This window comes from Nyctereutes procyonoides, unplaced genomic scaffold (genome assembly GCF_905146905.1).
Source record: "Nyctereutes procyonoides isolate TBG_1078 unplaced genomic scaffold, NYPRO_anot_genome, whole genome shotgun sequence".
Taxonomy (NCBI): Eukaryota; Metazoa; Chordata; class Mammalia; order Carnivora; family Canidae; genus Nyctereutes; species Nyctereutes procyonoides.
In genome coordinates this window covers 11,222,728-11,249,391 of record NW_026575044.1, presented here as the reverse complement: position 1 = coordinate 11,249,391, position 26,664 = coordinate 11,222,728, and the positions used below count along the sequence as shown (strand labels likewise).

Sequence of the window (26,664 nt, the reverse complement as noted above, 5' to 3'; positions counted from 1 at the left end):
GTCCCGGGCGGAGGCTGGCGCCCAGCTGACCCGGCCCGGGGGCGTGCGGCCACCCTCCCAGGACCTGCACCGCGCCGGCTCCCCGCGCCTGGCTCCTCCACTTGGCAGCCCCGGCTAGGATCCGTCAGTGGCATTTTGTAGGGGGAGGCGGGGAGGGGGCGGGGAAGGGGCCCGGCGGGGAGGGGCGTCGGGGCGCCGTCGCCGGGTGTCGCGCCGCCCCCTCCGCCCCGCGCCGGGGTGTGGGCGCGGCGCAGCGCGGCGGAGGGCCGGGCGCGTGGGGACGCGGGAGTGCGGGCTGTAGACGAGCCGCTGGCGCCGGAGCTGGGCGCGGAGCCCGGGGCCCGGAGCCGCCGCCACCCGCCCAGCGCGCGCCCCGCCATGGAGCCTTCGCACAAAGACGCCGAGACCGCGGCGGCGGCGGCGGCGGCGGCGGCGGCGGCGGACCCCCGCGCCGCGTCCTCCTCCAGCGGGGTGGTGGTGCAGGTCCGCGAGAAGAAGGGCCCCCTGCGCGCCGCCATCCCCTACATGCCCTTCCCGGTGGCCGTCATCTGCCTCTTCCTCAACACCTTCGTGCCGGGATTGGGTAAGACGCGGCGGCGGCGCCCCCCGCGCCCCGGGGACGCCCTGCGCGGGCGCCGCGCTCCCAGCGCCACCCTCCCTCCCTCCCTCCCCCCCGCGGCAGGTGCCCCGCCGAGGCGCGCGGAGTGGGCTCCCCGACGCGCGCTCCCTTCCTCCCACCTGTGAGCGCCGTGGTCCGGCCCCCGGAGCCGGAACTTTGCGGGGGACCCCGGGCCCGCGGGCGGCGGCACGGACGGCTCCCTCGCCCCCGCGCGGCTCCGCTCCAGGAGCCCCGAAATCCTGCCCCGGTCCCCGGCGCGCCCCCGCCCCCCGCGAGCCCCTTCCTTTGAGGGGCGCGGGCCCAGCAGCGCGAGCGCGGCGGCCACCCAGCTCCCCGGCTGGGGGCTGGGGAAGAGGGGCCCCAGCCGGGCTTCGGGGCTCCCCGCGAGCCGCCCGCCTTCGCGCGGAGCCGACCGTGCGGGGGCGAGTGTCCTCCGCCTCCCTCGGGATGTCCGCGGTCCCGCCCGCCGCCGCCGCAGGGCTCCGGGGGCACCGGGGACCGGCTCACTAGTCGGAATGCCCGGCTCGACCGCTTTCGGCCAGAGGTGACCCCTGAGAAAGTGGGGAGCGCGCCCGTGTAATTCCTTGTGGGCCTCGGGTGCCCGGAGCGCCCTGATGGTCCCCGGCGCCCCACATTTTAAGAGTCCATCGCAGAGGTAGGCGGGCCTAGGGGTATGTAGAGGAGGGAATGGGACGTTTCCCTGACCCTCCCTCTCCTGACCCCACCCCGGTTCTCTGCACGCCCTCCCCCTAACTCCCGGCTGGCCTGCTGGGGACCACTCGCCATTCTTGCCAGGAGGTCAACACCCCCCCAACACACCCCGATTGCGTGCGGGTCTGGAGCGGCAGGCACCCCTGTGCCCTCCCCGGAGAAAGTCTGCCCCTGCGCCAGCCCGTTGCCAGCGCACGGCTCCAAGTTCCCAAGAACAGAGGTCAGCTGGAAGCGGGTTTGTTTTACTTTGGCCTTTCTCACGGCCCCGCGCTGAGCCAGCTCCCCGGGGCCCCTGCCCGGGCCGTGGTAGCGAAGGTCACACCCATCCACGCGGGACGTGTTCACTTTCCCCTTGGTGCTCGCTCGTCCTGGTGCCCTGGACGGCTGCGGTGCCCAGGGCCCTAGATGTGTCTCAGCCAGAAGGTAGGGGGGCGTCAGCGGGGCTCTCCCCTCGTGGCACCTCTGCAGCCTGCCCCCCGGGGGGCCGTGTCACCGGGCCGGCTCTCCAGCTCCCTGCACAGTTAGACACCGGGAGGACCTCCCACCTGCTGGAGTACAAATGCTCTGCCTGGCTGTCTCTCTGGGGAGGTGAAGATCATGAGCAGGGATGTGTCTTCATTCCACTTTTTAAAAGTGGTGAAGTAAATGGCGCCTTGTATGGTCTTTTGGGGAAACAGGTGCCTTGCTGCCCCATAGGAGCGGCTTCCCCAAACCGCTGCTGGGGGAGGGGATTATGCTCCTCCTCCCCCGGCAGACCACCTGCAGAAGGACGCGGCTGCCGGGCTGTGGACCCCTGCAGGCCTTCCTCCCCCTCCCTCCCCTCCTTAGGTTATGCCCCTGCCCTGGGCATCCTGCTCTTTCCTCTTCACACCTCCCTTCCATTAGATCAGAATCCTATAGGATTTTTCTAAGAAACCTATCTGAGAAGCCAGAAGAAAATACAGGGAAAATTAGCAAACTGCAAAACTAATAAAAACAAGTGAGGGTGTATAGATTTCTGAATCTTCAATGACTGTATCCAGGCATTTTTTTTTTTCGTTTCGTTTTGCTGGTCATTGTCACTGGACAGTTTGCTGGGCACACAGGTTCCCCCCCCTCTCCACACTGAAGGAGGGGCTCCTGATCGTGGGTTGTGTTTCTCACCTGGAAGTCAAGGATGCCTGTCACTCTGGGCTATGAGAGGATGAATGAAATTCTAGGAAGCTTAGGGGTTGGGCACAGAGGCAGTGCTCCAGGGATGGTGGGTTCATTCTTCTTGTTCTTGGCTCTTCTGCAGAGCTCAGTACCGCCCCCACCTCTGGGTGCATGGGGGTGCTTTGAGTCCTTGTTGATCTCTTTGCTCCCCTGAACCTGCAGCGGAGCCCAGGGTGACAAAGCAGCCCAGACAAAACTTGTAGGTGATTTTTGTTTTGTTTTGATTTGTCCTCCGTGAATTGTATGAGTGGCCCAGAACCTGGAAATCATCTCCTTGGCCTAGATCTCCTTCTCTAGGTCCTTCTGGCTTATGTGAAGCTCCTGTGAAAACTGAATATTTATGTCTGGCTCTGTCATTTTATGAAATGCAGCTTTTTTTCAATGCATTTGCTCTCATTTATTCAACAAACACTGCAACCACTACATGCCAGGCACTGTGATGTGGTGATGAATAAGTCAGTCGAGGTGTCACACACACTGTTGGGGAAAATTGATGCAAACTTTGTTTGAATTTAATAAATGCTGTCATGGCAGCAAGAACAGTGTTTGAGCACAGTTAATTCTTGCTAGGTGGAAGCAGGGTTTGGAGAAAACCTCCTGGAGGTGTTGCAGGAGGTTAGACCCTGCTTAGGAACTCAACCTCAAGGCCCCAAGCACTTGCTGTCCTCTCTTTACCCCTACTCTTTGGAAACTGATCAGACCCTTGACCCAAAGATCCTTTCTTTGTTCTGAAAACTTTCTTCTCTGCAAGTCTTATCTTCATTTGCATATTGAATGGGACAGTGGGGTGCGGGAGCTGGATGAAGGCATGTTTTTCCTCTGATGCGAATGCCTTGGGTTCATCCAGTAGGAAAAGCCCAATCCTTACAATCCCCAGAGCCTTCTCTGGTGCAACAGGCAGTGCTGCCATGCCACAGAGGGATATTTCATTTCCTGGGAGGGGATGGAAAGAAGCAGCGATTTATGGTCACTCTGACTCCTCATTGGAACAATACAAAACAAATTTTATTCTATTTTTTTTAAAGATTTATTTATTTATTCATGAGAGACACAGACAGAGAGAGAGAGAGGCAGAGACCTAGGCAGAGAGAAGCAGGCTCCATGCAGGGAGCCCGATGCAGGACTCAGTAGAGTCCTGCATCGGGCCCGAATCCCGGGATCACGACCTGAGCCGAAGGCAGGCACCCAACCGCTGAGTCACCCAGGTGTCTCACAAAACAAATTTTAAAAATGGAGGATAGTAGGGGCACCTGGGTGGCTCAGTCGGTTAAGCACCCGGCTCTTGGTTCGGCTTAGGTCAGGACTCAGGGTTGTGAGATCAGCTTCTTTCTCTCTCCCTCTGCCTCTCCCCCTGCTTGCCAGCACACATACATACTCTCTTAAACAAACAAATAAGTAAATCTTTTTTAAAAATGGATGATGGTAAAGAGAATGCCCCCTACCCCATCCTGGTCAGTGAAACACTACTAATAAAGAGCATCGTCAGTAACTTCATAATCCAAAAAATAGGGCATTTATAAGTTTATACATAATTCATATGTGTAATGAAAGTTCATTGTCATGCTCCAGAACAGAGTTTGTCTGTTGGCCACAGGCAAAGTTCTACTTTCATATTTAAAAATTTTCTTTCTCAATTGACTTGGTGAAACAAAAATGTTGATAACTCAGATGGTGACAGGGCAATGGTAGGGAGGAGAGCCTCCCTTGACCGTTAACCATTCCATTAGACTAACGTTGGCCATAAATCTACTGCTGAATATTCATAAATATTTAATCTATCTCTAATATATTGCCTACTCTTTAACGCTCAAGTCTTGCTTCCCTGGTAAGAGCACCATAGACTGGCTCAGCTTCTCTCTGTCTTTCCTCTAGCCCTGAGGCTCAAACTGATATTGAATATTGCCCTATTTTGTGGCATCTGCTGCTGACTTTTTATTATTTTTTTCAGGAGTTTATTTTTTGCCTTTCTAGATGTAAGTTCCTTGAAAACAGCAACCATTTTAAATTTCTCCTTGATATAGCATGCTATATATGAACGAGTATTGACTAGAATCATACTCCTGGAATAGGCATTAAAGATCATCTGGTCCTGTGCCTTTATTTTATATGTAAGTGTGATGGTCCTAAAGATGCAAAGACCAGGGAAGTTTACTTCCTATTTTACCTTTTTTTTTTTCCTATTTTACCTTTTTAAGGAGGTTACTTAAGTATGCATTTCAGTAAAATGAGAGAGTAAACCAAGAGAGAAGATATGAGATCTGGGAAACAATGGATCCAATTTAAGGCAGCCATGAAAATTGAGGATATAATTGTTCAGCAGGCCTGAGAGAGCAATCAGTCTTCTTTAAGTGGGAGGATGAAAGCTCCAGGAAAGAGTTTTCTCAGAATGGTGTGAGAAGGGGACATTCTGTAGAGTTAAGAGTATTATGGGGAACTGCCAGAAATTAAACCTTTGATAAAAAACAGAAGGCAATTAAGGCAATTAGTAACAGCATTAAAGACAAAAAGCTATGCAAGAGTGTTAAGATCCCAAACTGAAGCAACCTGCTCAATTAGATCAGAAGGTCAGCAGACTTCAAAAAAGAAGAACAAAAATATCCCAAACAATTAATGGAATGAGAAAAAATTTGGAGGATATTGGGCATATACAGTGTAGAAAACACATGTTTCTTCCACCAACAATGAAAAAGGAGAGGTAATCAGCAACTTCAGGAAAAACAAAAATTTTTGATGAAAGGCATAGCTCAAATATGAAGTAAATCAAAATGTGGCCTGATATTCAGCAAATGATGGAATATAAAAAGGGCTCTTCTAAGTGCATAGGATCTGTGTCATTGGAACAGTATGCACAATATACACTCTTAGCCTCTTTGTGCAGCAAAGAATATTTGCTTAGTCATAATAATAAAAGTGCTGCTTAGGGGTTTTCAACATTTATTTATTTAAGATTTTATTTATTTATTCACGAGAGACACACAGAAAGAGGCAGAGACATAGGCAGAGGAAGAGGCAGGATTCCTGTGGGGAGCCCCATGTGGGACTCCATCCCAGGATCCCAGGATTTTGACCTGAGTCAAAGGCAGATGCTCAACCACTGAGACTCCGAGGCATCCCGGTTTTCAATTTTTAAAAGCAACCATAGATAAGGCACTGAAGACTGCTTAATAATAGCTATACAGGAAGACGTAAAGTTTTTCCCATCTTGACCATATATAATGAAAACTAAAGCTTGTAGAAGTTGACAGGTGAATTGTGATAGATTTTTGTTCCCAATTATTCACTGTCCTCCCTGAAAAGAGGATGGCACATCCCCACCTGATGCCATATGGCTGGCCATGCTTCCTGTGGGAGGGAAATACTTCCTTCCCTGCCCACTGATACCGGGCTTGGGCACGTGGCTTGCTTTGGCCAATTGAATGTGAATGGTAGTGACATATGCCATGACTGAACAGACACTTTAAGAGGCGTTGTGAGAGGGGCACCTGGATGGCTCAGCGGTTGAGTGTCTACCTTCGCCTTGGGTCCTGATTCCAAGACCTGGGATCGAGTCCCGCATCCGGCTCCCCATAGGGAGCCTGCTTCTCCCTCTGTCTGTGTCTCTGCCTCTCTCTCTCTCTCTCTCTGTCTCTGTCTCTCATGAATAAATAAATAAATATATATTTTTAAAGAGGCATTGTGAGGCTCTGGCATTCCTCTTCTCTTTCTCTCATGAGAATGGCAGGTCTCAGATGGGGACCACTCTTCAGTCTGGCTCCCAGAATAAAAAGGACATCAGAAGCAGGGCACAGATGTCATATGAATGAGAAATAAGCACAACTTGCCGACATTTTGTGGTTGTTAACATTGTTATCATCCTAGCAACAACCTACCAAAACTGACATGGAGAGGGTAGAGTGGAGATGTGAATACCCACCTCGTATAAAGTGAGGGGATCAAAAGATGCTGTCTATAGTTGGTAGACCAAGAAATAAAGGTTACCAAGGTGATCAGTGGTTGAACTGAAATAAGGCTGTGTTGGGACAGTGGGACAATAGTGATACACTTGGATAATACTGGAACAAAAGCAGCAGGAGGATGAGGGCTGATATAAGTAAGCTAATCTTACATATTCTAGGAGAAAGTCAATATTTAATGTGGCTAAAACATGAAGAAGCAATATAAGTATACTCTGAAGATTAGAAAAACATCAGAAGAATTCCCACTCTTTCTGACATCCCCATTGTTTCTTTACCTATTGGTTCATTCCCAGCGGTACATGCACCTGCTGACATTGTCTCCCACCTTTTAAAAATAGCCTCCCTTGATCCTACGTCCCCCTCCCACCACTGCCATTTCTCTGTGCTCTCCTCTCCCTGGAGTTACCTGGTTTGGCAGTCACCAATCTCCTCTCGTTTTCTCTTGAACCAACTGTAGTCACTCTGTCTCCATCACTCACCTGAACTATACTTTTCAGGATCCCCATGTCCAGGTTGCTAAATCCCATGGCCAAGTCTCTGTCTGTTTCTTCTGGAGCACTCAGTAGCATTGGACGCAGTGCCTGCTCCCTCCTTGAAATACTATCTTCCTCTGGCTTCTGGAACATCTCCCTCTCCTGGTGTTCTCTGGACCTCACAGCTTCTTCTCTGTTTTCTTTGGTAGTCTTGGCAGCCTCCACACTAGGTGGTCCCCAGGGCCCTGGGGCTCTTGATCTTGGCCTTCTCTCTGACCTTGCTCCCCCCCCCCACTAGCTCCTTTGATAGTGTCTTCTGGCTTTCAGTGGCATCTTTATAAGGATCACTCCCAAAGCCAGATCTCCAGCTCAGACTTCTCCCTGGACTCCAGAGTCTTATACTCACCTGACTTCCTGACATCTCCACTTGGAAATCACAAGGCATCCGAGACTTAACTAATATAAAACCAAGCTCCCACTGTTGTTCCCCAGACCTGCTTCTCCCTTCTTTTCCCTCCTTACCACAACTGACATCCTTCCAGGAGCTCAGGCCAAAAACCCAGACTCATCTTTGACTTCTTTTTCTTGCACCTCATGCGTAATCTGTCAGGAAATTCCCCTGGCTCTGCTTTGAAAATCTATTCGGTGTCTGACCACTTCTTACTATGCTGCTTCTGCCTTGCTGGACCATGTCCCATCTTCTCCTGAATTATTGCAATTGCCCTATAACTGGTCTGCACATCTTTATTGATGTGCCTAGTGCTCTGCCCTCAACATGGCCACCAGGGCCATCCTTTGAAAACATGAGTAAGTCATATCATGTTATTTTTTAAAAACGATTTAATTTGTTTATTTGAGAGAGAGAGAGAGAGAGAGAGAGAGAGAGAGCGAGAGAGCGCAAGTGCACGAGTGAGCACAAGCCAGGGTGGAGGAGGGGCAGAGGGAGAAGGAGAAGCAGCCTCCCCGCTGAGCAAGGAGCCTGACTGGGGCTGGATCCCAGGACCTTGAGATCATGACCTGAGCCGAAGTCAGATGCTTAACCTGACTGAGCCTCCCAGGTGCCCCAGATCATGTCATTTTTTGAGTTGGAAACCCTCCAATGGCTCCATGTCACCGAGAGCAAAAACTCAAGTTTTTATCGTAACCCACAAGTCCCTGGACCAGAACTTTCCCAAGGAAATATAACCTGAGCTACAGGTATAAGCTAAAATTTTCTAGTGCCTATTTTAGAAAAAATGAAAAGGAACGGGTGAAATGAACTTTTCTAGTATACTTTATTTAAGTCAATATGGCCAATGTATTTATCATCCAAAGCATATCAATAAAAATTATTAATGACACGTCTAATATTCCTCTTTTACATGCTAAGTTTTCAAAATCTGATGTGCACTGAGCACTTACAGCACGTCTCCATTTAGACTAGCCCCATTCCCCGGGCTCGCTGGCCACAGCGGCTTCTGCAGGGGGCAGCAGGGCTCCATAGCATCAGTCACCCTCTGTCCTTGGGACTCATCTCCTGCTCCTCTCCTTCTTGTTCATTCTGTTCCAGCCCCACCGGCCTCTTTGCAATTCCTCAAATATTTAAGAGGCACCTTCTTATCTCAGAGCTTTTTCATTTGTTGTGCTTTCTGCCCAGTGGACTCATCCCACAGATACCTATGTGGCTCCTTCATTCACATACTCAGGGCTCTACTCTAATGTCACAGACTCAGCAAGGCTGCCTGTGTTGGGATGCTGGAGCCCCCGCCACAAGCACCACAGACTGGCAGCTTCAACAGCAGAAATTTATCTTCACACTTGGAGGCTGGGCATCCACATCAAGTGCGGGCAAGGCTGGTTTCTCCTGAGGCCTCTCTGCCTGGCTTGTAGATGGCCACCTTCTCCCTGTCCTCACGCTGTCTTTGCTCTGTGCATGCACACATCTGTGTCCAGTATCCCCTTCTTTTAGAGACACAAGTCGTACTGGCTTAGGGTCCCCCCAAAGACCTCATTTTAACTTAATTGCCTTTTTAAAGATCTTATCTCCCGGGGGCACCAGGTGGCTCCTCAGTCAGTTGAGCATCTGACTGTTGGTTTCTTTGACTCAGGTCGTGATCTCAGGGTCATGGGATCGAGCCCCACATCCAACTTCTTGCTTAGTAGGGAGTCTGCTTCTCCCTCTGCCCCTTCCCCTCTCCCATGCTCCCCCACTCTCTAAAACAACTAAATGAATCTTAAAAAAAAAAAAGGTCTTGTCTCCAAATACAGTCACAATCCAAGGTGCTGGGGGTGAGGACTTCCACCTGTGGGTTTTGAAGGGACACAGTTCAGTCCAAACACCTGCCCAGATGATCTTACTAAAGTTGGCAGCTCTCCTCCTCCCCACGTACCTACCTTTACCTACTTCCTTTTCCTTGAGAGTACTCTTGTTATCAAACATACTATATATTTAGCTTATTTTCTCTATTGTCTGTTTTTTGTTTGGCTGGTTTTGGTCTGTTCTGCTCATTGTGTATCCCTGCACTGTAGAACTGTGCCTCGTTCATGATAGGGGCTCCATAAATAGAAGTGCCTGCCTCTGGGAAGCTGGACTTAGCAGGGAGAGCTCTGAGTATAGGGGACTATTGCTTTTCTCTAAAAGCCCCCTGTTTTTTCCTATTTGATTTTTAAAAAGCTGAATACCTGTCATACTTGCTTTTCTTTCTTTTTAAGTTTAAGTATCAATGCCATGGAAAGAGAAGGGACTTTTATGCATGGCTGATAGGAATGTAAATTGGGACATCTTTTCTGGAAACCAGTTTGGCACTTAGGTATCAAGAGTCTTCAAATGTTCATACCCTTTAAGCAGTAATTCCTCTTGCAGGAACTCACCCTAAGAAAACAATCAAAAACAGAGACAGAAAGTTATACATGAAGATGTGCCATGAAGCATTACTAATAACATTGAAAATTATAAACAAACCTGGGCGCCTGGCTGGCTCGGTGGGCGGAGCATCTGGCTCTCCATCTTGGGGTTGGGAGTTCAAGCACCACGTGGGGCATAGAGATGACTTTATAAAAATAGTATTATACACAAACCCAAACAGCAACAATAGAAGGATGGGAGAATGTTATTTACCCATTGAAATGGTGTTTGCAAAATGTTTCTGATGTTGGGGCAGCAAGCTTTAGGAGAAATGGGAAAAATGTAGGTTGCAATTGTGCCATCCGCAGGCTCTCACATCTTTTTTATTTCCATGATTCTAAGGCAGCTCTTTTCCCTACAGTGTGGATGTTTTTGAGTGTGAATCTGATGTCAGAGAAATGATTTCTCTTTTTTTTCTTTCTTTCCTAAAAAGTTGTTACTAAATTCATGGTGTGTTTTATGATCAATGGAATCTTGAAATCAAGTGCATACCAGGTAGAGCTAGGTAAAAAGACAAGTAGGTAAAACTGGAAGACACTGAGATGTTAACAGGTGAGAATAGCCTGGAGGTTATTTTCTTCTTGATACTTTTATGTATTTCTCAAATTTCCTAAGATGAGATGAAATGTATTACTTTTGTAGTTAGAAAAGCTGAATAAGCATTATCTGGAGTAAACCTCCTTCTCATGGGGTTATGATGGTGTCATGCGGATATGGCAGTGTTTTCACAATGGCCAAGTGCTGGAAATGCCTGGGACTGCCATGTCCACACCCCACTGTGGTGACACTTGCTGACACCACCCGATCGTTTATAATCCAGTGTCTGCAGGGCATGTGTCAGGTGTGGTAATGGGGTTGGAGGTGCCCTGCCACTCTTGGAACCTGAATGACACCTGCTCTGCGAGTCTCCCATGGAATGTGTCCCACTGTGGCTTAGGCCAGGGGTGACTGGTCACATTCAGACCCACTGGGCAAACAGTGCCCCCATTTCTTCTGAGATGTTGCAAGGGACGGGGCTGCTGGAAGGGGTCAGCAAGCAGATGCCACTGAGGAAGTTTGTGTTTCAATCAGGTGTCACCCAAGCATTGAGCAGAGGAGAGTGACTCCGAGTGCCTCCAGCAGCATTTTGCTTGCCAGATGGGCACTGTGCCCTGACTGTGTGCTCAAGCTGAGGACCAGTCAAAGAAGACGAAACCCTGAGCAGGCCCCTTAAACTCTCTGAGTCTCTGCTTCTCCATCCACGGAATGGAACTCATCACTTGTGGCCAGAGGGGGTTATTGTCACCAACTCGCTTTGGCAAAATTTCCTTTTCTCCCAAGGTTATTTCTGGGGCCATCCTCCCAGGGGTCCCCCAGGGTGGGCAGGACACCCGTAAGCGCTTCCTTCTTTGGAGTGTTCTAAACCCTCAGAGCTGAGACCTGGCCACACATCTGACACACTGGAGGTGCCAGTGCACACCCCAAACCCGGGGCTCAACACTGACTCCTATTGGGTGAGAGGCTGTGAGTGCGTGGAGCTGCTGATGAGTGTGAGTATGAGTGTGCGCTTGCATGTGCACACACAAATGCCACCTCAGGCTTTACCTTTACTTCACAGCCTGAGGCACCTGTTGGTGGCACAGAGCTGTGAAACTCCATCCTCTGGGTGGGGTGGATGTGGTCTTACCAGGATGTACATTGCACAGGTGTGTCTTTAACATGGCAGCTTCCCAGTGAGACCCAGGTGCCGGGCCTCAGCACCCCAGGCCAAGCTCTGCTGATCAAGAGCCAAGTTTCTTTTTAAATTTTATTTATTTTGCTTTTTTTTTTTTTAAACCTTTTATTTTTTTTTAATTTTTATTTATTTATGATAGTCACACAGTGAGAGAGAGAGAGGCAGAGACATAGGCAGAGGGAGAAGCAGGCTCCATGCACCGGGAGCCTGACGTGGGATTCGATCCCGGGTCTCCAGGATCGCGCCCTGGGCCAAAGGCAAGCGCCAAACCGCTGCGCCACCCAGGGATCCCTTGCTTTTTTTTTAATAAAAAGATTTTATTTATTTGTTCATGAGAGACACAGAGAGAGGCAGAGACCTAGGCAGAGGGAGAAGCAGGGACCCTGATGTGGGACTCGATCCCAGGACCCTGAGACCACTACCTGAGTCAAAGACAGATGCTCAACCACTGAGCCACCCAGGTCCTCCAGGAGAAATGGTCTGGGGACAGTATTTTCTTCTTCAAATGACCAAGCACAGGGATTTCTTGTGCATTGATTGAAATTCATGGGAGAGGGGCTTTTCTTGCATGGAATGGCTGCAAGACCAGGGCTGTCCTGGAACCTGGAATGTGGGGTGGGACTGGCCTGGGTTCTCTGGTGCAGCCAGCCACCCCATGGGCTTTGGCCGTTCACTGAGAAGCTTGACTTCAATGCCAAGAATAATTTGGTGTTGGTGAAGAACACCCTGCCCTAAAACCTCGACCAAGGAAATGGCCCAGAATTCCCAGGGCCAGGCAGCTCTAGGGCTGTTCCACTGCCTTCATTTACCCAGGATGGTCCTCGTCTGCCCCCAACTCCCTGACTCACGGTGTCACCTCGCCGATGCCTGCCGAGGCCCTCCTGTCCCCTCAGTGCTGGAGTGTAGGGAGCACATAATTGCCACGTATCGAATTAAATGTGTGCTTGGGCCTTACAAAGACCTGATGAGGAACAGCCTGCCAGAGACCATTAACCTCTGCCACCAGGGCCTTCTCGTCGCTGCCAGCTCTTCCTCCCTCATGACACCCTAGGGAGATGGCTTCATAGGCACCTTGTTCTCTTGTGCCTCACTTTCCTGCGTGTGGTCGCAGGTACTGCATCTTCCGTGGAGGGAAGGTCTGTGGCAGCCCCTCGCGGAGCAAGTCTTTCCCCAACAGCATTTGCTCACTTCCTAAGTCTGTGTATCGCGGGATCCCTGGGTGGCGCAGCGGTTTAGCGCCTGCCTTTGGCCCAGGGCACGATCCCGGAGATCCGGGATCGAATCCCACGTCGGGCTCCCGGTGCATGGAGCCTGCTTCTCCCTCTGCCTGTGTCTCTGCCTCTCTCTCTCTGTGTGTGACTATCATAAATAAAAAAAAAAAAAAAAAAGCTCCTAAGTCTGTGTATCGCATTTCAGTGATTGGTGCACTATTTCAGGTTTTTCAGTGTTGTACGTGCTATAGCAGCCTGTGATCAGTGATTGTGACTCGTTAAAAGCTCACACGGTTAGCATTTTGTAGCAACAAAGTCTAAATTAAGCTATGTACTCTTAAAATTTTATTTATTTTTTTAAGTTTTTAAAAAAGATTTATTTATTTATTTGAGAGAGAGGAGTGACAGAGAGAGAGAATGCACAAGCAGGGAGAGAAGCAGACTCCTAGGTGAGCAGAGAGCCTGATGCAGGGCTTGATCCAGAACCCTGGGCTCATGACCTGAGTTGAAGGCTGAGCCACCCGGGCGCTCCTGTATTTACTTTTTTTTAGACCTAATGCTGTTGCATACCGAATAGGCTGCAGTAGACTGTGGACATAACGTTCATGTGCCCTGGAAGCTGAACAGTGCATTTGACTTGTTTGGTGGTGACCCTTGCTTTGTTGCAGAGGTCTGGTGCCCAACCTGCCGTATCTCTGAGGTCCATCCACACACACCATAATAGTCACTCTTTCAGAGTGTCCAGTTCCATGGGTTTTAGCAAATTCATCGTCTTTTGAGCCTTCCCCTGCCCCATCTTCCAATCTTACTCCCTGACCACATTCTTTTAGAACGTAGGACGTGGAATTAGAACGTAGGACGTGGAATGTGACAACACATTAATACAGGTGCCTCCAAGGAAGCTTCTGGCCTCGCTGCCTGAGGTCGGCTGGTGCAGGAAGCCACGTCTGGGTGGGCCAGGCGCATGTCGGTGCAGCGGCTGGGCACATGCAGGCAGGCAGCTGGAGGCTCCTGAGACCAAGAAGCATCTCGAAGCCAGGAAGGAAAACCTCAAGGAAAACATGGCAGCATGACACCGGTGCAGAAGCCAGGGCCTTTCCCAGGTGGAGAGAGACCCTCCCCATGGGTACAGGTGGGCTCTGGCCGCGCCTGGGCCTGTGAGAAGTTGTCCCCTTGGGCCTGGCTGCAGAGGGAGCACCGCCGGCCCCTCGATGGTTGCAGGCACTCCCAGGTCACAGGGCAGTGTGGCCGGCATGATGTTACTGTGACAGCAGGGTCTGTGTTCTCGGATTACAGCTCTGCTCCCATCTCAGCTCTGACCACGTCCTCTTCTGCTCTGAAACCTTCTGAGCTCCCCGTTGTCCATGGGCTCAGTTCATACCCCACAGTGGGCCCACGGGGCCCCGTGACCTGGACCCACTCTCCCTCCCTGGTTTCTTTAGTCTAGCTGTCAAGCCCACCTCATATGGCCTCCTGAGCCCTCTGTGTGGTGAGCTCCTCCTTCTGGGACTGTCAGGCCACTTAGGATGTTCCTCTTGCTCCCCCTGACATCCTGGTTTTTCTGTTGTCTTAATCTTTTATAAGTATATTTTAAGTTTGATTTAAGTCATCTCTGCATCCCACGTAGGGCATGAACTCATGACCCCGTGACTGAGAGTCACACGCTCCTCTGAGGGAGCTGACCAGGCGCCCCTCACTCTATCCCTGGTCTCCAGGATCATGCCCTGGGCTGAAGGTGGCGCTAAACCGCTGAGCCACCTCGCTGAGCCACCCGGGCTGCCCCTATTGTCTTAATCTTAGGAGAGAATCATTTCCTTGAGGGTGGGGACTTTGCTTCACTTACCTTCTGCCTCCCTGGGTGCCTAGTGCCCCTGTTGCATGCAAGCTGAACTATATGCATACTGATTTCTGGTTGTGAAGGCAGAGTGGAGAGCGGGTCCTTCTTCCTTTAACCCAGTGAACCCAAACCCAAGGGACACAGGCTTTCATGTCACTTCTTGGCCTTCCCAGCACAGAAGGAAGTAGGGGATAAGGTTCTCAGGGCTGGAGGCAGGATATAGGGATGCTGCACCAGTGCATGTGGGTCTGTCTCTGAGTAGTCCTTGGTGTCCTGGCCACTCAGGGGAGGGATATGGGGCAGAAGACCGATGTTGGCTGCCCCTTCGCTGAGACAGAGTGCCTCTATGTGGGAAAGTCACTGGGACAGTCACGAGGTTACTGAGAAGAGCAGGGCCATCATCCATCCTTCCAAGTGGTATGGTATAGCTAACGGCTGAGAAGTGGGGGACAGGGACAGTGGAGATGATCAACTTCAGTAAACCGTTTTAAGAAAGATTGGTTTGGGCAATAGCTATCAAATTAAATCTAGGGGGAAATTCTTGTGGGGAGCAGGATATTTGCATTGTCTTAAAGTGGCTCCACAGAATGCTTATAACTTGCAAGGGGAAAAATCATACAGCATCCTGACGGTGAACAGAATCACATCGCCTAGACCTTAGAAATATGACGTCAGATGAAAGAAGCCAGTCACAAAAGACCACACTCCGTATGATTGCATTTATATGGACTGTCTAGAATGGGCAGGTGCATAGAGGTGGAAGGTAGGGCAGCCAAGGAGTGTGGCTGGGAGCACATGGGGAGGGACTGCTAATGCATATGGGGATTCTTCCAAGGTGGCAAAAATGTCCTAAAACCGGTTGTGCATGGTTGCACACCAAATTATCAAATGGGTGAATGTTTTGCTATGTGAATTATATCTCAATGAAGCATTAAAAGGTTAGCATCACCAAAGTGGGACAGCCAGACATCGCCTGCCTCCTGGTGGGATCTCCTGGGAGGGACAGGACATCACTTGTGCAGTATCCCAGCTCGGAGTGCATGACCAGAACCTACTGAGGAAATAACCAGAGAAGCCCAAACTGATGGGCATTCTACAAAATACCTAGCCGATATTCTTCAAAAACATCATTGTCATGAAAGATTAAAGAAGCCTAAAAAACCTTGAGAACTAAATGCAAAGCATAATCTTGGATTGGATCCCATACTGGAGGGAAAAAGAAGACCCAGAAAGATGCTATGAGACAATTGGCAAAATTGGAATATGGGCTGTCGATTAGATAAATACCGTATCCATGTTAGGATTTCCTGAAATTGGTAACTGTGCTATGAATATGGAAGAACAGACACTTTGTCATTAGAAACACACTAAAGTGTTTTAGGATGAAGAGCCACAATGTAATGCAGCCTATTTACAAATGGCTCAGGAAAAAGGAATAATAATATGGAGAGAAAGAGAATGACAAAACAAATTAGCCAAATATTAAGAATTGGGTAAAGGGTAGACAGGAATTCCCCTTATTATTTGTGAAACTTCTCTGCAAGTTTGGGAGTATTTAAAAATAAAAGTCACAAAATTATATATTAAAAAGCCTACAGTTCAGACGTAGCAATTGCAGCAAATTCCCAAGTACTGTACCCTAAGTAAGTTGTGTCTTACCATGTACAGCCTGCCAGTTCTGGCTGACTCAGGGGCCCTCTGGGCTTGCAGGGACAAAGTCATGTGCAGGTGGCATTGGCATGAAGGGGCCAGACTCCGAGAAGAGGTTCCCCCAGGGAAACTCTTACCATGTAAACCCCAAGGTCACGCAGAAGTTTACTGTAGCTCTTGGGGAGTATGTGCTCTTCCTCTGCCCCATCAACACAGGCTCAAGTGTGACAGAAATGAGTTTCCCCGGAGGCTGGGAGATAGAAGGAGCACACAGCGGGCTTCCCTTGCGGTGGCTGGTTGGGACTAATCCCATTGCTTATGGGGCCGACCAGCAATCTGAATACTGTAGCCAGAGCTGGAGCAGATCCCAATGCCACAGATCTATTTTGGAGAAGTCTTTCTTTTCTTGGTTATTCCCGCTTGACATCTCCCTGTGGAGTCTGAGAATCATTCATGGACCTCAAAGAAACCAGTCTCAAAGCAACAGCCACTGGACACGTCACGCCATCACGCCAGGAGAGCGTGGGAGAGCTTCCCCTTCACCTTGGCTGCTCTGAGGGGTCCTGTGGTTGAACACACAAGTGGAATCTTTCCAGGAATCACTCTGTGGCCTGACTCAGAGGTGGAAAAATAAACAGCAAAAACACAACCATTGTAGGTCCCAATAACTGGGGTTCTCAGAGGTTCAAAGGGGAAAGGGTACCGTGGAGGACATACCAAAGATCGAAGGTGGGTGAGGCCTGCTTTGGTTGGTCTTGGGTCTCAGTACCTGGGGGTGGACTCTGAGTCCGATAAATACTGAGAAGAGGGGACTCGGTGCGTGGGAATGGATCTGAACTGAAGGGAAGCAGAGACAGCCATGGCTTTGGCAAGATACCCGATAGTTTGTGCCCACTCTTGGATGGGACTGTTGTGTGTTCTGGCTTCCCTGCTAGCTCTCCCTTGAGCCCAATGCAGCTGATGCTGTGGGATGTTCTTGATCTCCCTGCGTGGGCTCCCCTGAGGGTTCAAGGGCCAGTCCTTCCCTGTGTAGGTTCTCACACATGCTTGGGGACTGACCAAAGCACTCCTTGAAGGCAGACCGGGGGAAGGTCTCCCCAGTGCTGTTTGCATCCCATCATTTCACATTCTGTTCAGGGTTCCCCACACACCAGCCCCAGCCATCAGGGAACTGGCACCAGCTCCAGTTGTGATTCTTAACCATTAACACGGACTGGAGGTAAGAGGTAGGACAATGTGCAGAATGTGCTTTGAAATCCAGCAACTACCCTTTGGGATTATCTGGTCTACCCATCATTTTTGGCTTCCCCATGTATCATGTGGGTTAGCCTTGTCTCTTTGATGATACCTTTTCTGTGTGTCTTCCCCTAGTGATGGTCCAGTGCAGAGCTCACAGCAGGATCCCGGCATACATGCTGACCCACGGTGAGCTGGGAGGAGAGCATGGCCTCTGCTGCGCTGAGAGCCCATATCCTGGCTTCTCCTTCCAGCTCTGCCGTGAGGGTACCTGTGGCCTGATGAAGCTCACCACCCCTGTCTAGGCTTATTAGTCCTGCCTCTTTCTTTGTGGCGAGATAGTCAAAGTATCAGATCAGGGCCACAGGCATTCTGTACCTTTACCTAAGTCAGGAGGTGAGAGGAGGCTCTGCTCTGGTCATTTGCTCTGCTGGTTCTGGCTGATTTCATGCTTTCGTATTCTGGAGGAGTGAGCCTTGCCCTTACACAGGTGGGCAGGAGAGGAGGCTTTCACCACCTGTCTCCTTCACCCTGCATCTCTTCCCTGGCCTGCTCTGGGCCCCAGGGTGCTGATCTCTACCGCCTGTCTCACTTTCTCTAGGTGTGTTGGGCAATGGGAGGCCCTGGCAGGGGATGGACAAAATGGGGAGAGAGGTCTGGGGTTGGCTCCTCCAGCTTCCTGCCTGGGATCATGGTTTCTGCCTTCCAGCCTTTTATGGAATCACACAATACCCCCTTCTGTCTCCCTGGGCTTTAGGAGCCCAGCCTGGGAATGGCCTTCTGCTGCCACGGGTCCCCAGCATTTCACTCTCCCCATGGGCTCCCCCTGCCCCACTCAGATCTGTGTGAAAGCAACAGCCCCTTCAATAAGAGCCTGGCCCAAGCCCAGTTCCTGCTGGGACCACTAGTGCAGAGCCAGTTGTTGCAAGCTCCCCCTTCCCTGGGCTGGGGGACCCTGACCTGCCAGCTTGGCATCACAACAGCCCCCCACCTCCTGTTTTCCTACAGAAGTTGGTTCTAACACAGTCTTCCGCCTGGAAACTCTGGAACAGCCAGTACTCGGAGCCAGAGCTTCCTGCTGGCTGAGGAGAGTGGGCGTCCAGCTCCCAAATGGCTCTCATGCTCGTGAGATGCCACGTTCCCAAGTGGGCCGGGGGCAGGGCTGAGCGTGACTCCCCGGCTTCCCAACCAGGGGTCCTCTTCTGTGTGTTCTTTATGGTTTTCATGTTCTTGCTTTGCAACCAGCTTCGATCTGGCTCCTCCGGGTGGATCTGGGCCTGGTGCTTGGTTCATGCAGCTCTGGCCTGACCTTTTCTCGAGGGAAGTCAGGCTCTGGAAGCTCCGCCATCCCGGGAACACCCTTGCCTCCTCTGCCTGGGGCCCTCCGCTTCTCTTGCCTTTCCCTCTAGACTGCCACCCACTCCACCTCCCTCCTGCCCCCCTCCCCACCAGCCCCAGTCTGCAGACATCCAACTTCTAAGAACTCCTTCCTATCCATCAGTGACACTTATGGTTACTTCTCCATCGTCATGCTCACTTTGGAAGACACACCGTCTGGCACCATTCGCACCCGTTGCAGCCCCTCTGCTTTAGTTCCTCAGATAACAAGAAGGTGCTACAAGCAGTCACCACCTCTGCCCAGTGTACTGATCACTCCCTGAGACCCAGCATTTTGCTTTGCGCCCCAGCCCCATTCCCTTCTGCTCCCCACCTCGCCCCTTTGGAGCCTGGGACCCGCTAAAGAATGTAGTCCTCATTGCATGGTTTGATTTTTCTTCCTCCTAGCCCAGAAAGAACCCCCAGTGTTTGAGTTGTTAAGCTCCCGAGTGATTCCTCCTTATGAGAAGAGTCATCAAAACGCACCCATTACGTTTTAAGTCTTCACAAAAGACACCAAAGACCAGCGCACCGTGTTCTTGCAAGGAGCCCCTTTGCCAGCCATACCAATTGCATTTTTAAAAAGCAGAGAGGTTTTAGTTGGGTTCATCTGACTCCGGCTTCCTCTCCCTCCTGTGTGATTTGTGTGCAGGCTTCTAAGGAGCAGGTTTTATAATAGAGATTCAGTCAGGCTAAATCACAGCAGCAGAACCTTATGCAATTGCTAAAAACCTATGAGTTAAAAATGGAAATAGTCTTGCAGAGTGGGGAAGGTAATAATATCAGTGATGTGAAAATAGAAAGTAAAAAATTAGTATTTCAGCAATGCAGGTCTCTTACCCACATTTTTCTGCACCAGGAGATCTTGGTGTCATTATTCCAGAATAAATACAAAGTGCGAGCTCTCACTAGGAAAATAAAAGTTTGTTTTCACAGATTCAGCCCTCCGTCCCCAGTGAATCCAAGGTTAGGAGCCCTTTTTACCGACTTCTGGCCCTCGTGCCACAAAAACACATTTTGTGTTTGTTAGAATCTGTATGTTCACTAATGCTCATAAAGGAACAGATTTTAGATTTTTATAAGTGGGTTTTGTTAATTTGCTATTTTAAAAATACTTGTGAGACCTTTACAGTTGCCATGGTGATATAATTTCCATAAACATGATTTTTTGTGGGGATTTTTGCACATTGAAGGCTGAGGTTGATACGCAGAGTTGCGGGGGGAGTAGGTGGTGAATTTGGCAGCCACCCCATTGCTGCCTCCCTCAAATGCTGCAAATTCCAGGGACCCATATCAGCAGAGACCTGGACCCCTAACCCTGACACCTGACACCCGAGGCTTCTGGGGAGTGGGCCTGGTCAGGGGAGAAGGCAGCCAGCCAACCGAGTGGTGAGTCGTGGGCACCTGCTTGGCTGATCAGGGTGACCTATACTCTCTTGCCAAACCTTGGCTTCACAGAGCTTTGGAGGACCTGTACTTTGAGCTGCCCGAGGGGTGGTAGAGAGCCTAAAGAGACTCTTTCCCTTTGCATCAGATTCATCCAAAAAAAATTCCATTTTAATTCACAATACTGCTAAAATGCTGAACATTTGCAATGGAAAATAATATGAAGGAAAGATGTAAAAAATATTAGCTGTTAAACAAGACAAGAAGACCTTGAACAAGAAAGCATTTTATAGTCCTCTAGAATGCCAGTTGTCAAGAAAAAGTAGGTTTAATGTTTAATTAGAAGAAGAGTTAGATGGTCCCAGTGGCACCAAACTTTTTATCAATGATGCTAGACATTTGCTTTGGCTCACGGAGAAGCTTCACCATTACGCTTCATTTCCCAGAGAATGGAATATATCAGAAACATCAAGGGAGAGGCAGAGCAAATGAGAGAGGAATTTTTAATAACTAAGAATGTTTGGGGAAAGAAATGGCCAGGAAAAGAAGTTGCAGGTGGAAGTGTGTCAGCCTGAGATGGTTGCACAGAGACTCTGCAGTGTCGGGCCGGGCACTTGATGCCAGGCGCTGTGTAACGGAGTGGAGGGATTTGAATCATACAGAATCATGAATCATGAGGAATAATGAATTACTAGAAAGCCATTGCGTTGACTGTTTTTATTTATGTAGTACCAGAAATGTGAACAGGGCCACCCAGAGGAGAACGTGCCAGACTCCCCGGGTGGTGGAGTACCAATCTCTATCTCTTGAAAGCCAAACCCCGGTGTCTGGGAGAGGTTGCAGGTGCACGTGTCAGCCAGCACACCTGTGCCCGGAATGTGCACTGAGCAAGGGTGCGCTCAGAAGTTTGCTAGGAAGGTGCAGAGCACCGGCTGCGTGATGCACAGCCTTGTCCTCACAAGGTGGAAGAGGCCAGTGGACTGACCAGTCTGCAGAGTCTGTGGCCACGGGGGCTGCTGCTGCTGACTTCGGGTTTGTCGAGTGTGTCTTCTGAAGAGGACGAAGATGAGCTAGAAGCGCGTGCTGCCATTCTGTGCCTCTGGAGGAGGGAGGCTTGGGGCAGGGCTCGCTCTGGGGGGCTGGGCTGAGCCCCACTGGGGCTGCCAGGCAGTAAGCTGGCACCTCTGCTGCAGGGCTTCCCCGCCTGGGCTGCGGGGACACGCCTGGCTGGCTGGCAGCACCAGCTGGGGTGATGTGCAGGAGGACAGCGATGCCTTCCAGGGCTGCTCTGAGGGCGTCCCGGGCACTGTTGTTTGCTGTGAAATTGCCTGGAGGAGTGTGGCATGGTGCACTGCTGCAGAGTGGCTCCCTGTCCCAGCCGGAGCTGGGATCAGGACCCACACAGGGCCTGCCGCACGGCTCTAGCCTCCTCTTGTAACACATAGTTAATGTACAGGTTTTTTTTTTTTTTTTTTTTTTTTTTTTTTTTAAGTCTCAGTAGCAGGCAGCTTGGCTCTGGGCCAGGGCTGGCAGGTGGTGAGGAGCAGAGGGAAGGCTCCAGCAGAGGCAAAAATGCAGCATCCCAGGATGGATGGGGGTGAGGTGTGTGTGGCGGTCACATCCCTCTGCATTGGGTGGGCCCTGGGCTGAGGCAAGGTGCAGGGAGCAGTGGGGAGCTTTGCCCTCGGTGCATGGCCTTTCGAGATGTTCTGTGATGCTCCAGGATGCAGGGAGGCCTGGCCCTCCCTCCCCTGTCCAGGAATGGCAAGGTTTCATCCTTTGGGAGGAAACAGCAAACAGAAGTAGCACTCAGAGGAGAGGAGTTGGGAGAGAGAGGTTCCCTGGGGGCCCTTGAGCAGAAGGGCATTTGATGATGGGGAGCCAAAGATCCAGAATTTTTGTGAGTGCTTCCCTGAATCCTGGTGACCCCTTGCTGGGTAAAACTTGTTTACTTTGCTGAGGGAACCCCTCCCAGGTCCCAATCTACCATGGGATAGCTGTGTAACCTTGGGCATGTTACTTACCCTCTCTGTGCCTTGGTTTCTTTATCTGCAAAATGGGGGCAATAACAGGACCCGGCTCACAGTTCTCTTTTGAAGACTAAATGGATTGTTACACATAAACTGCTTGAAATAGTGCTTGGAGCATAGTGAGGATTACATGTCTTTTCCAGGCTCCAAAGGATTGATTTTTGTCTTTCCCCCTCCCCCTGTGGCCACCGTTCTACTCTCTGTCACTGTGAGCTTGGCATTCTTTTAGCTCCATGTGTGAGATCACACAGCGTGCATCTTTCTGATTCTGGCTTATTTCACTTATCCTCAAGCCCTCAGGTTTCATTCACGTTGTTGCAAATGGCAGCATTTCATTCTGATTTTGAGGCGGAATCATATTACACTGTGTATGTACCACTTTTTCTTTTCTTTTCTTTTCTTTTCTTTTCTTTTCTTTCTTTTCTTTTCTTTTCTTTTCTTTTCTTTTCTTTTCTTTTCTTTTCTTTTTCTTTTCTGTTTTTTGAAAGATTTTGTTTATTTATTCATGGGAGACACACAGAGAGAGGCAGAGACATAGGAAGAGGGAGAAGCAGGCTTCCTGTGAGGAGCCTGATGCCGGATTTGATCCCAGGACCCCAGGATCACGACGTGAGCCCATGGCAGACACCCAGCCTACTCAGCCACCCAGGCATCCCTGTATCTCATTTCCTTTGTCTATCGACAGACATTTAGCTTGGCTATCAGGGTGCATTGAACGTGGGGGTGCAGCTCTCCCCGAGGCAGTGACCTTACTCCCTTTGGGTAAATACCCAGAGGTGGAATTGCTGGATCACATGGTGGTTCCGTTTTTTGAAGAACCTCCACGCTGTTTCCCACAGTGGCTGCACCTGTTGGCATTCCCGCCGACAGCACACCAGAGTCCCTTTCCCTCCCCGTTCGAGGAACCTGTTATCTCTGCTCTTTGTGCTGATTGCTGTTCTGACAGCTGTGAGGCGAGAGCTCCTTGTGGCTTTGATTCACATTTCCCTGGTGATCTGTGATGTCCCTGTACCTGTTGGCCGCTTGTATTTCTTTGGAGAAATGTCCGTTCAGGTCCTCTGGCCATGCATTAATTATTTTCTTCTCCAGCTAGATATCATTCTCGTCTTGGAACGTGTGTTGGGGTGGGGCTGCTGTGAGAGGACAGATGCTGTGAGAACCAGCTGGGCCACTAGACTGTGGGCCAGTGGAGACAGGACCATCCGCCCTCCACCCTGCTCCCCCGAGGGCACCGTGTACTGTCTGGCTCACAGCTGGTGCTCAGACATTTCAAAACAGAATAACTAGCCAGGGACATGGCCCATGGGAAGTCCTGTGACCCTCACAATGCATCAGGATCTCCCAGGAAATTCCAACTCCCTCCCTCCCCGGAAGAGTCTGATTTAGTGTTAGTAGGAGTCGGGCGGGACCAGGGAACTTGCATTTTTTTTTACAAAAGCACTCCCTTTGAGAAACACTCACTCCTGGGAAGCCTTGGTCCTTGGCTCCCTAAAATGCCCCAGTAGGTAGCCCAGCTGGGGGAGGAGGAGGAGGAAACCAGGAGTGCTGCTTGTTAGGCCTGCCTGCACGTCCTCTGGGCCTCCAGGGAGGGCAGGGTGGGGTCCCACACCCAAGGCCTTGGTCCACACTATCTGGTGGAAATACCACAGAAGCCCAGGGCCTTCCAGGGAGAGAAGCTGTGGTCGGATTTGGTCTAAAGCATGTTTAACTTGGAACTGCTCTGCAAGGACTGGTGAGCCCACTGGTTCCTAGAAATACTGAAAGGACAGGACAGCCTAGGACAGGGCTGTGGCTTGCTGGTCCCCTGGGCTGTGTCCACTTATCAGGACCCCTCTCACCCCCTCTGCCTGAGTGGGGGCCTCCTGGAGGCCCCCCCTTCACAAGCACCCTGCCCGGAGTCTGCAGGCAGCTGTGGCCAGCATGGTGCCCTCCTTTCTGCCCAAAGCCCTTACCCTGAGCTCTGAGAGTGGCTCCTCTGGGTAATTAGAGCAGTTTATTGGGTTTTCCTTGAGGCTCTGAATGAGACCTTTGGAGAACAGCTGCTGATTTAACCTAAGTGGCCCAAGAACAAGCAGAATGGAGCTGAGTGTGGAGGAATGTGCTTTTATGGAGCTGTGTGTTTAAAGATACATCTGGGATTTGTTTCTTAGCAACGGGGCTCATCCAGAGCACGCTGGCAGTGTCAGAACATCTAGTGATGCCCACAAGCACCATATAAAATACAATAAAAATCTGGAGAGGAGGAGAGAAGATCTAAGCAGAGTGCCTCCAGTAGGAGAAAAAAGCTCAGAACTCCTGAGCTGATGTCATAGCCACAGGTGTAGATCAGAGATCAGATGTGGACCAGAATGGTCTTGGGGGTGGGTGGAAGTCCCTAACCCACTTGCTAGGCTGCCTAGCAGCCTTTCTCTGGGGCTCCCTTTCTCTGACCAGCATCTCCCGGGGGCCTTTCTCTGGTTACGCCTCCTTCCTCCCTGGCACCCGGAGCCTCCAAATGGCCTTCTAGAGTTGAACGGGAGGAGTGCCAGGTTTGAGTGCAGAGGAGATACTAGACCCAAATCCAGATATTAGGCACCTGGGTGGCTCAGTCGGTTAAACATCTGACTTTTGATTTCAGCTCAGGTCATGATCTCAGGATTGTAGAATCGAGCCCCATATCTGGCTGCCTGCGCAGTGCAGAGTTGGCTTCTCCCTCCGCCTCTGGCCCCTCCACACTGGCGCTTGCTCTGTCAAATAAAGAAATAGAATCCTAAAAAAATAAAATAAAATAAAATTAAATTAAAAAACCAAACCCAAATCCAAAGGTTCCAGACCTTGTTTTGGAGCCATTGGATCCTTTAGCTGTCTGGCTATCTGGTAAAGACTTGGACCCCTTCTCAGAGCTGTGAGTTTCTTAAAAATACATTTTAAGTGCTTTTAATACAGAGAATCACAAAGAAAACTGAAGTTACGGAAAAGTAATTATCAAAATTATCCTCAATAATTATTTTTTAAAAAACCCAAATTTGTATAGCGAAACACCATGCTTCTATATTAATTTATTAAACAGGAAGATCCAGCCATGGGTCGAATTGTGCTGTCACTTTTAAATAGTGATTAGTGTCAATGATATTTTGAGAAATCTCCCCAGCTGGGCCAGCGTACGGAAATATCTGTGATTTCTGTTGATGATTATTGTTGCTGTTGTCTGCATCTCTAATGAAAGGAAATGCTAGAATTGAGTTAGAGGTTAGTGTAAATACAGAGGCGATGCTCTTCCGTCCCAGCTCATGGATCCCCAGAGGGTTGGGGACCATGGGTTTATCCTCTAGATCCTCTCCCCACAGCTGCGTCCCCGAGGCCTGTTAACAAAGTTGCTTAAAAACCTGCCTTGTGGGAGGACGACCCCCTGGGTGGCTCATGTGGTGAAGCACCCAATTCTTGTTCTCTGGTCTTGACCGTGAGTCCAAGCCCCATGTTGGGCGTGGAGCCTATTTTAAAAAACCAAAAAACCCAACCCAAAGAATCCGCATTGTCAGAGCTGCCCCTCGGGCATGGACAGACAGATGGGCAGAACAGAGAGGCAGGGAGATGCTGGTGAAGAAGCATAGCCAATAAAGAGCTACTCCAGGGCATGGGCATGTTGGGGCTGCAGTGGGGACCGGGCAGCTCCCTCACCCAAGAGGCCCACACAGTCACCTTCCTCCACAGAGGGACATTCACAGCAAAGCACAGATGTCCAGGGTCAAGGTCACTGGAATGTCCTTTGATCTTGGAAATATGAGAGCCATGAACCATGAGTTTCTTGGGGAACATGAACGAGGGCCTTTTTTTTCTTTTTCTTTTTTTTCTTTTTCTTTTTCTTTTTCTTTTTCTTTTTCTTTTTCTTTTTCTTTTTCTTTTTCTGATGTCAACTATGTTCACTTAGCATACAGCAGGTGTTTTATGAGGTGCCTTGGATGCAGCGGGCTCTTGACGGGGTCCCCAGTGTCATGTTTGTGAAACTGGGCTTCAGTGGCAGCCGGGAGACCCGACGTGGGGGAGGTTATAACTGTCCAGTGGAGCCACTGTGGCCGAGTGCCAGGGGAGACAGGAGGCAGAGCTGGCCAGGGAGCGACGGAGCAGCAGCGAGAGGCCCCCGCAGAGGCTGTGCATGCGGTGCAAGGGTACAGGGGGTGCTTCCAGAGGGCGGGGACAAGCACCCTGGGGTCCCCACAGTCCCTGGGTCTGCCGCAGGGCAGGGTTCATGCTGGCCAGGCACTCTGGCTGCCCTGCCCCAGGCACAGCCACCCCCAGGCTGCTGGGACAGCCTCTGAGCCTTAGATGTCACCCAGGTGCTTCCGTCCCATGGCTGAGCAGGAGGGCCACGGGGCCCATGGGGTCGCTTCTGCCCAAATGGCATTCTTC

At 50.6% G+C, this 26,664-nt stretch overlaps 1 protein-coding gene across 1 annotated transcript in view; it reads left to right on the top strand.

The window, feature by feature from the left end:
* Window positions 1–285: 285 nt before the first annotated feature.
* STUM (stum, mechanosensory transduction mediator homolog) overlaps window positions 286–26,664 on the top strand; it is a 61,926-nt gene continuing 35,547 nt past the window's right edge. Inside the window, exon 1 of the mRNA XM_055323503.1 lies at window positions 286–583. Within this exon, the coding sequence (XP_055179478.1) occupies window positions 379–583 (205 nt within the window). The 5' untranslated portion in view covers window positions 286–378. The remainder of the gene's footprint in view (window positions 584–26,664) is intronic.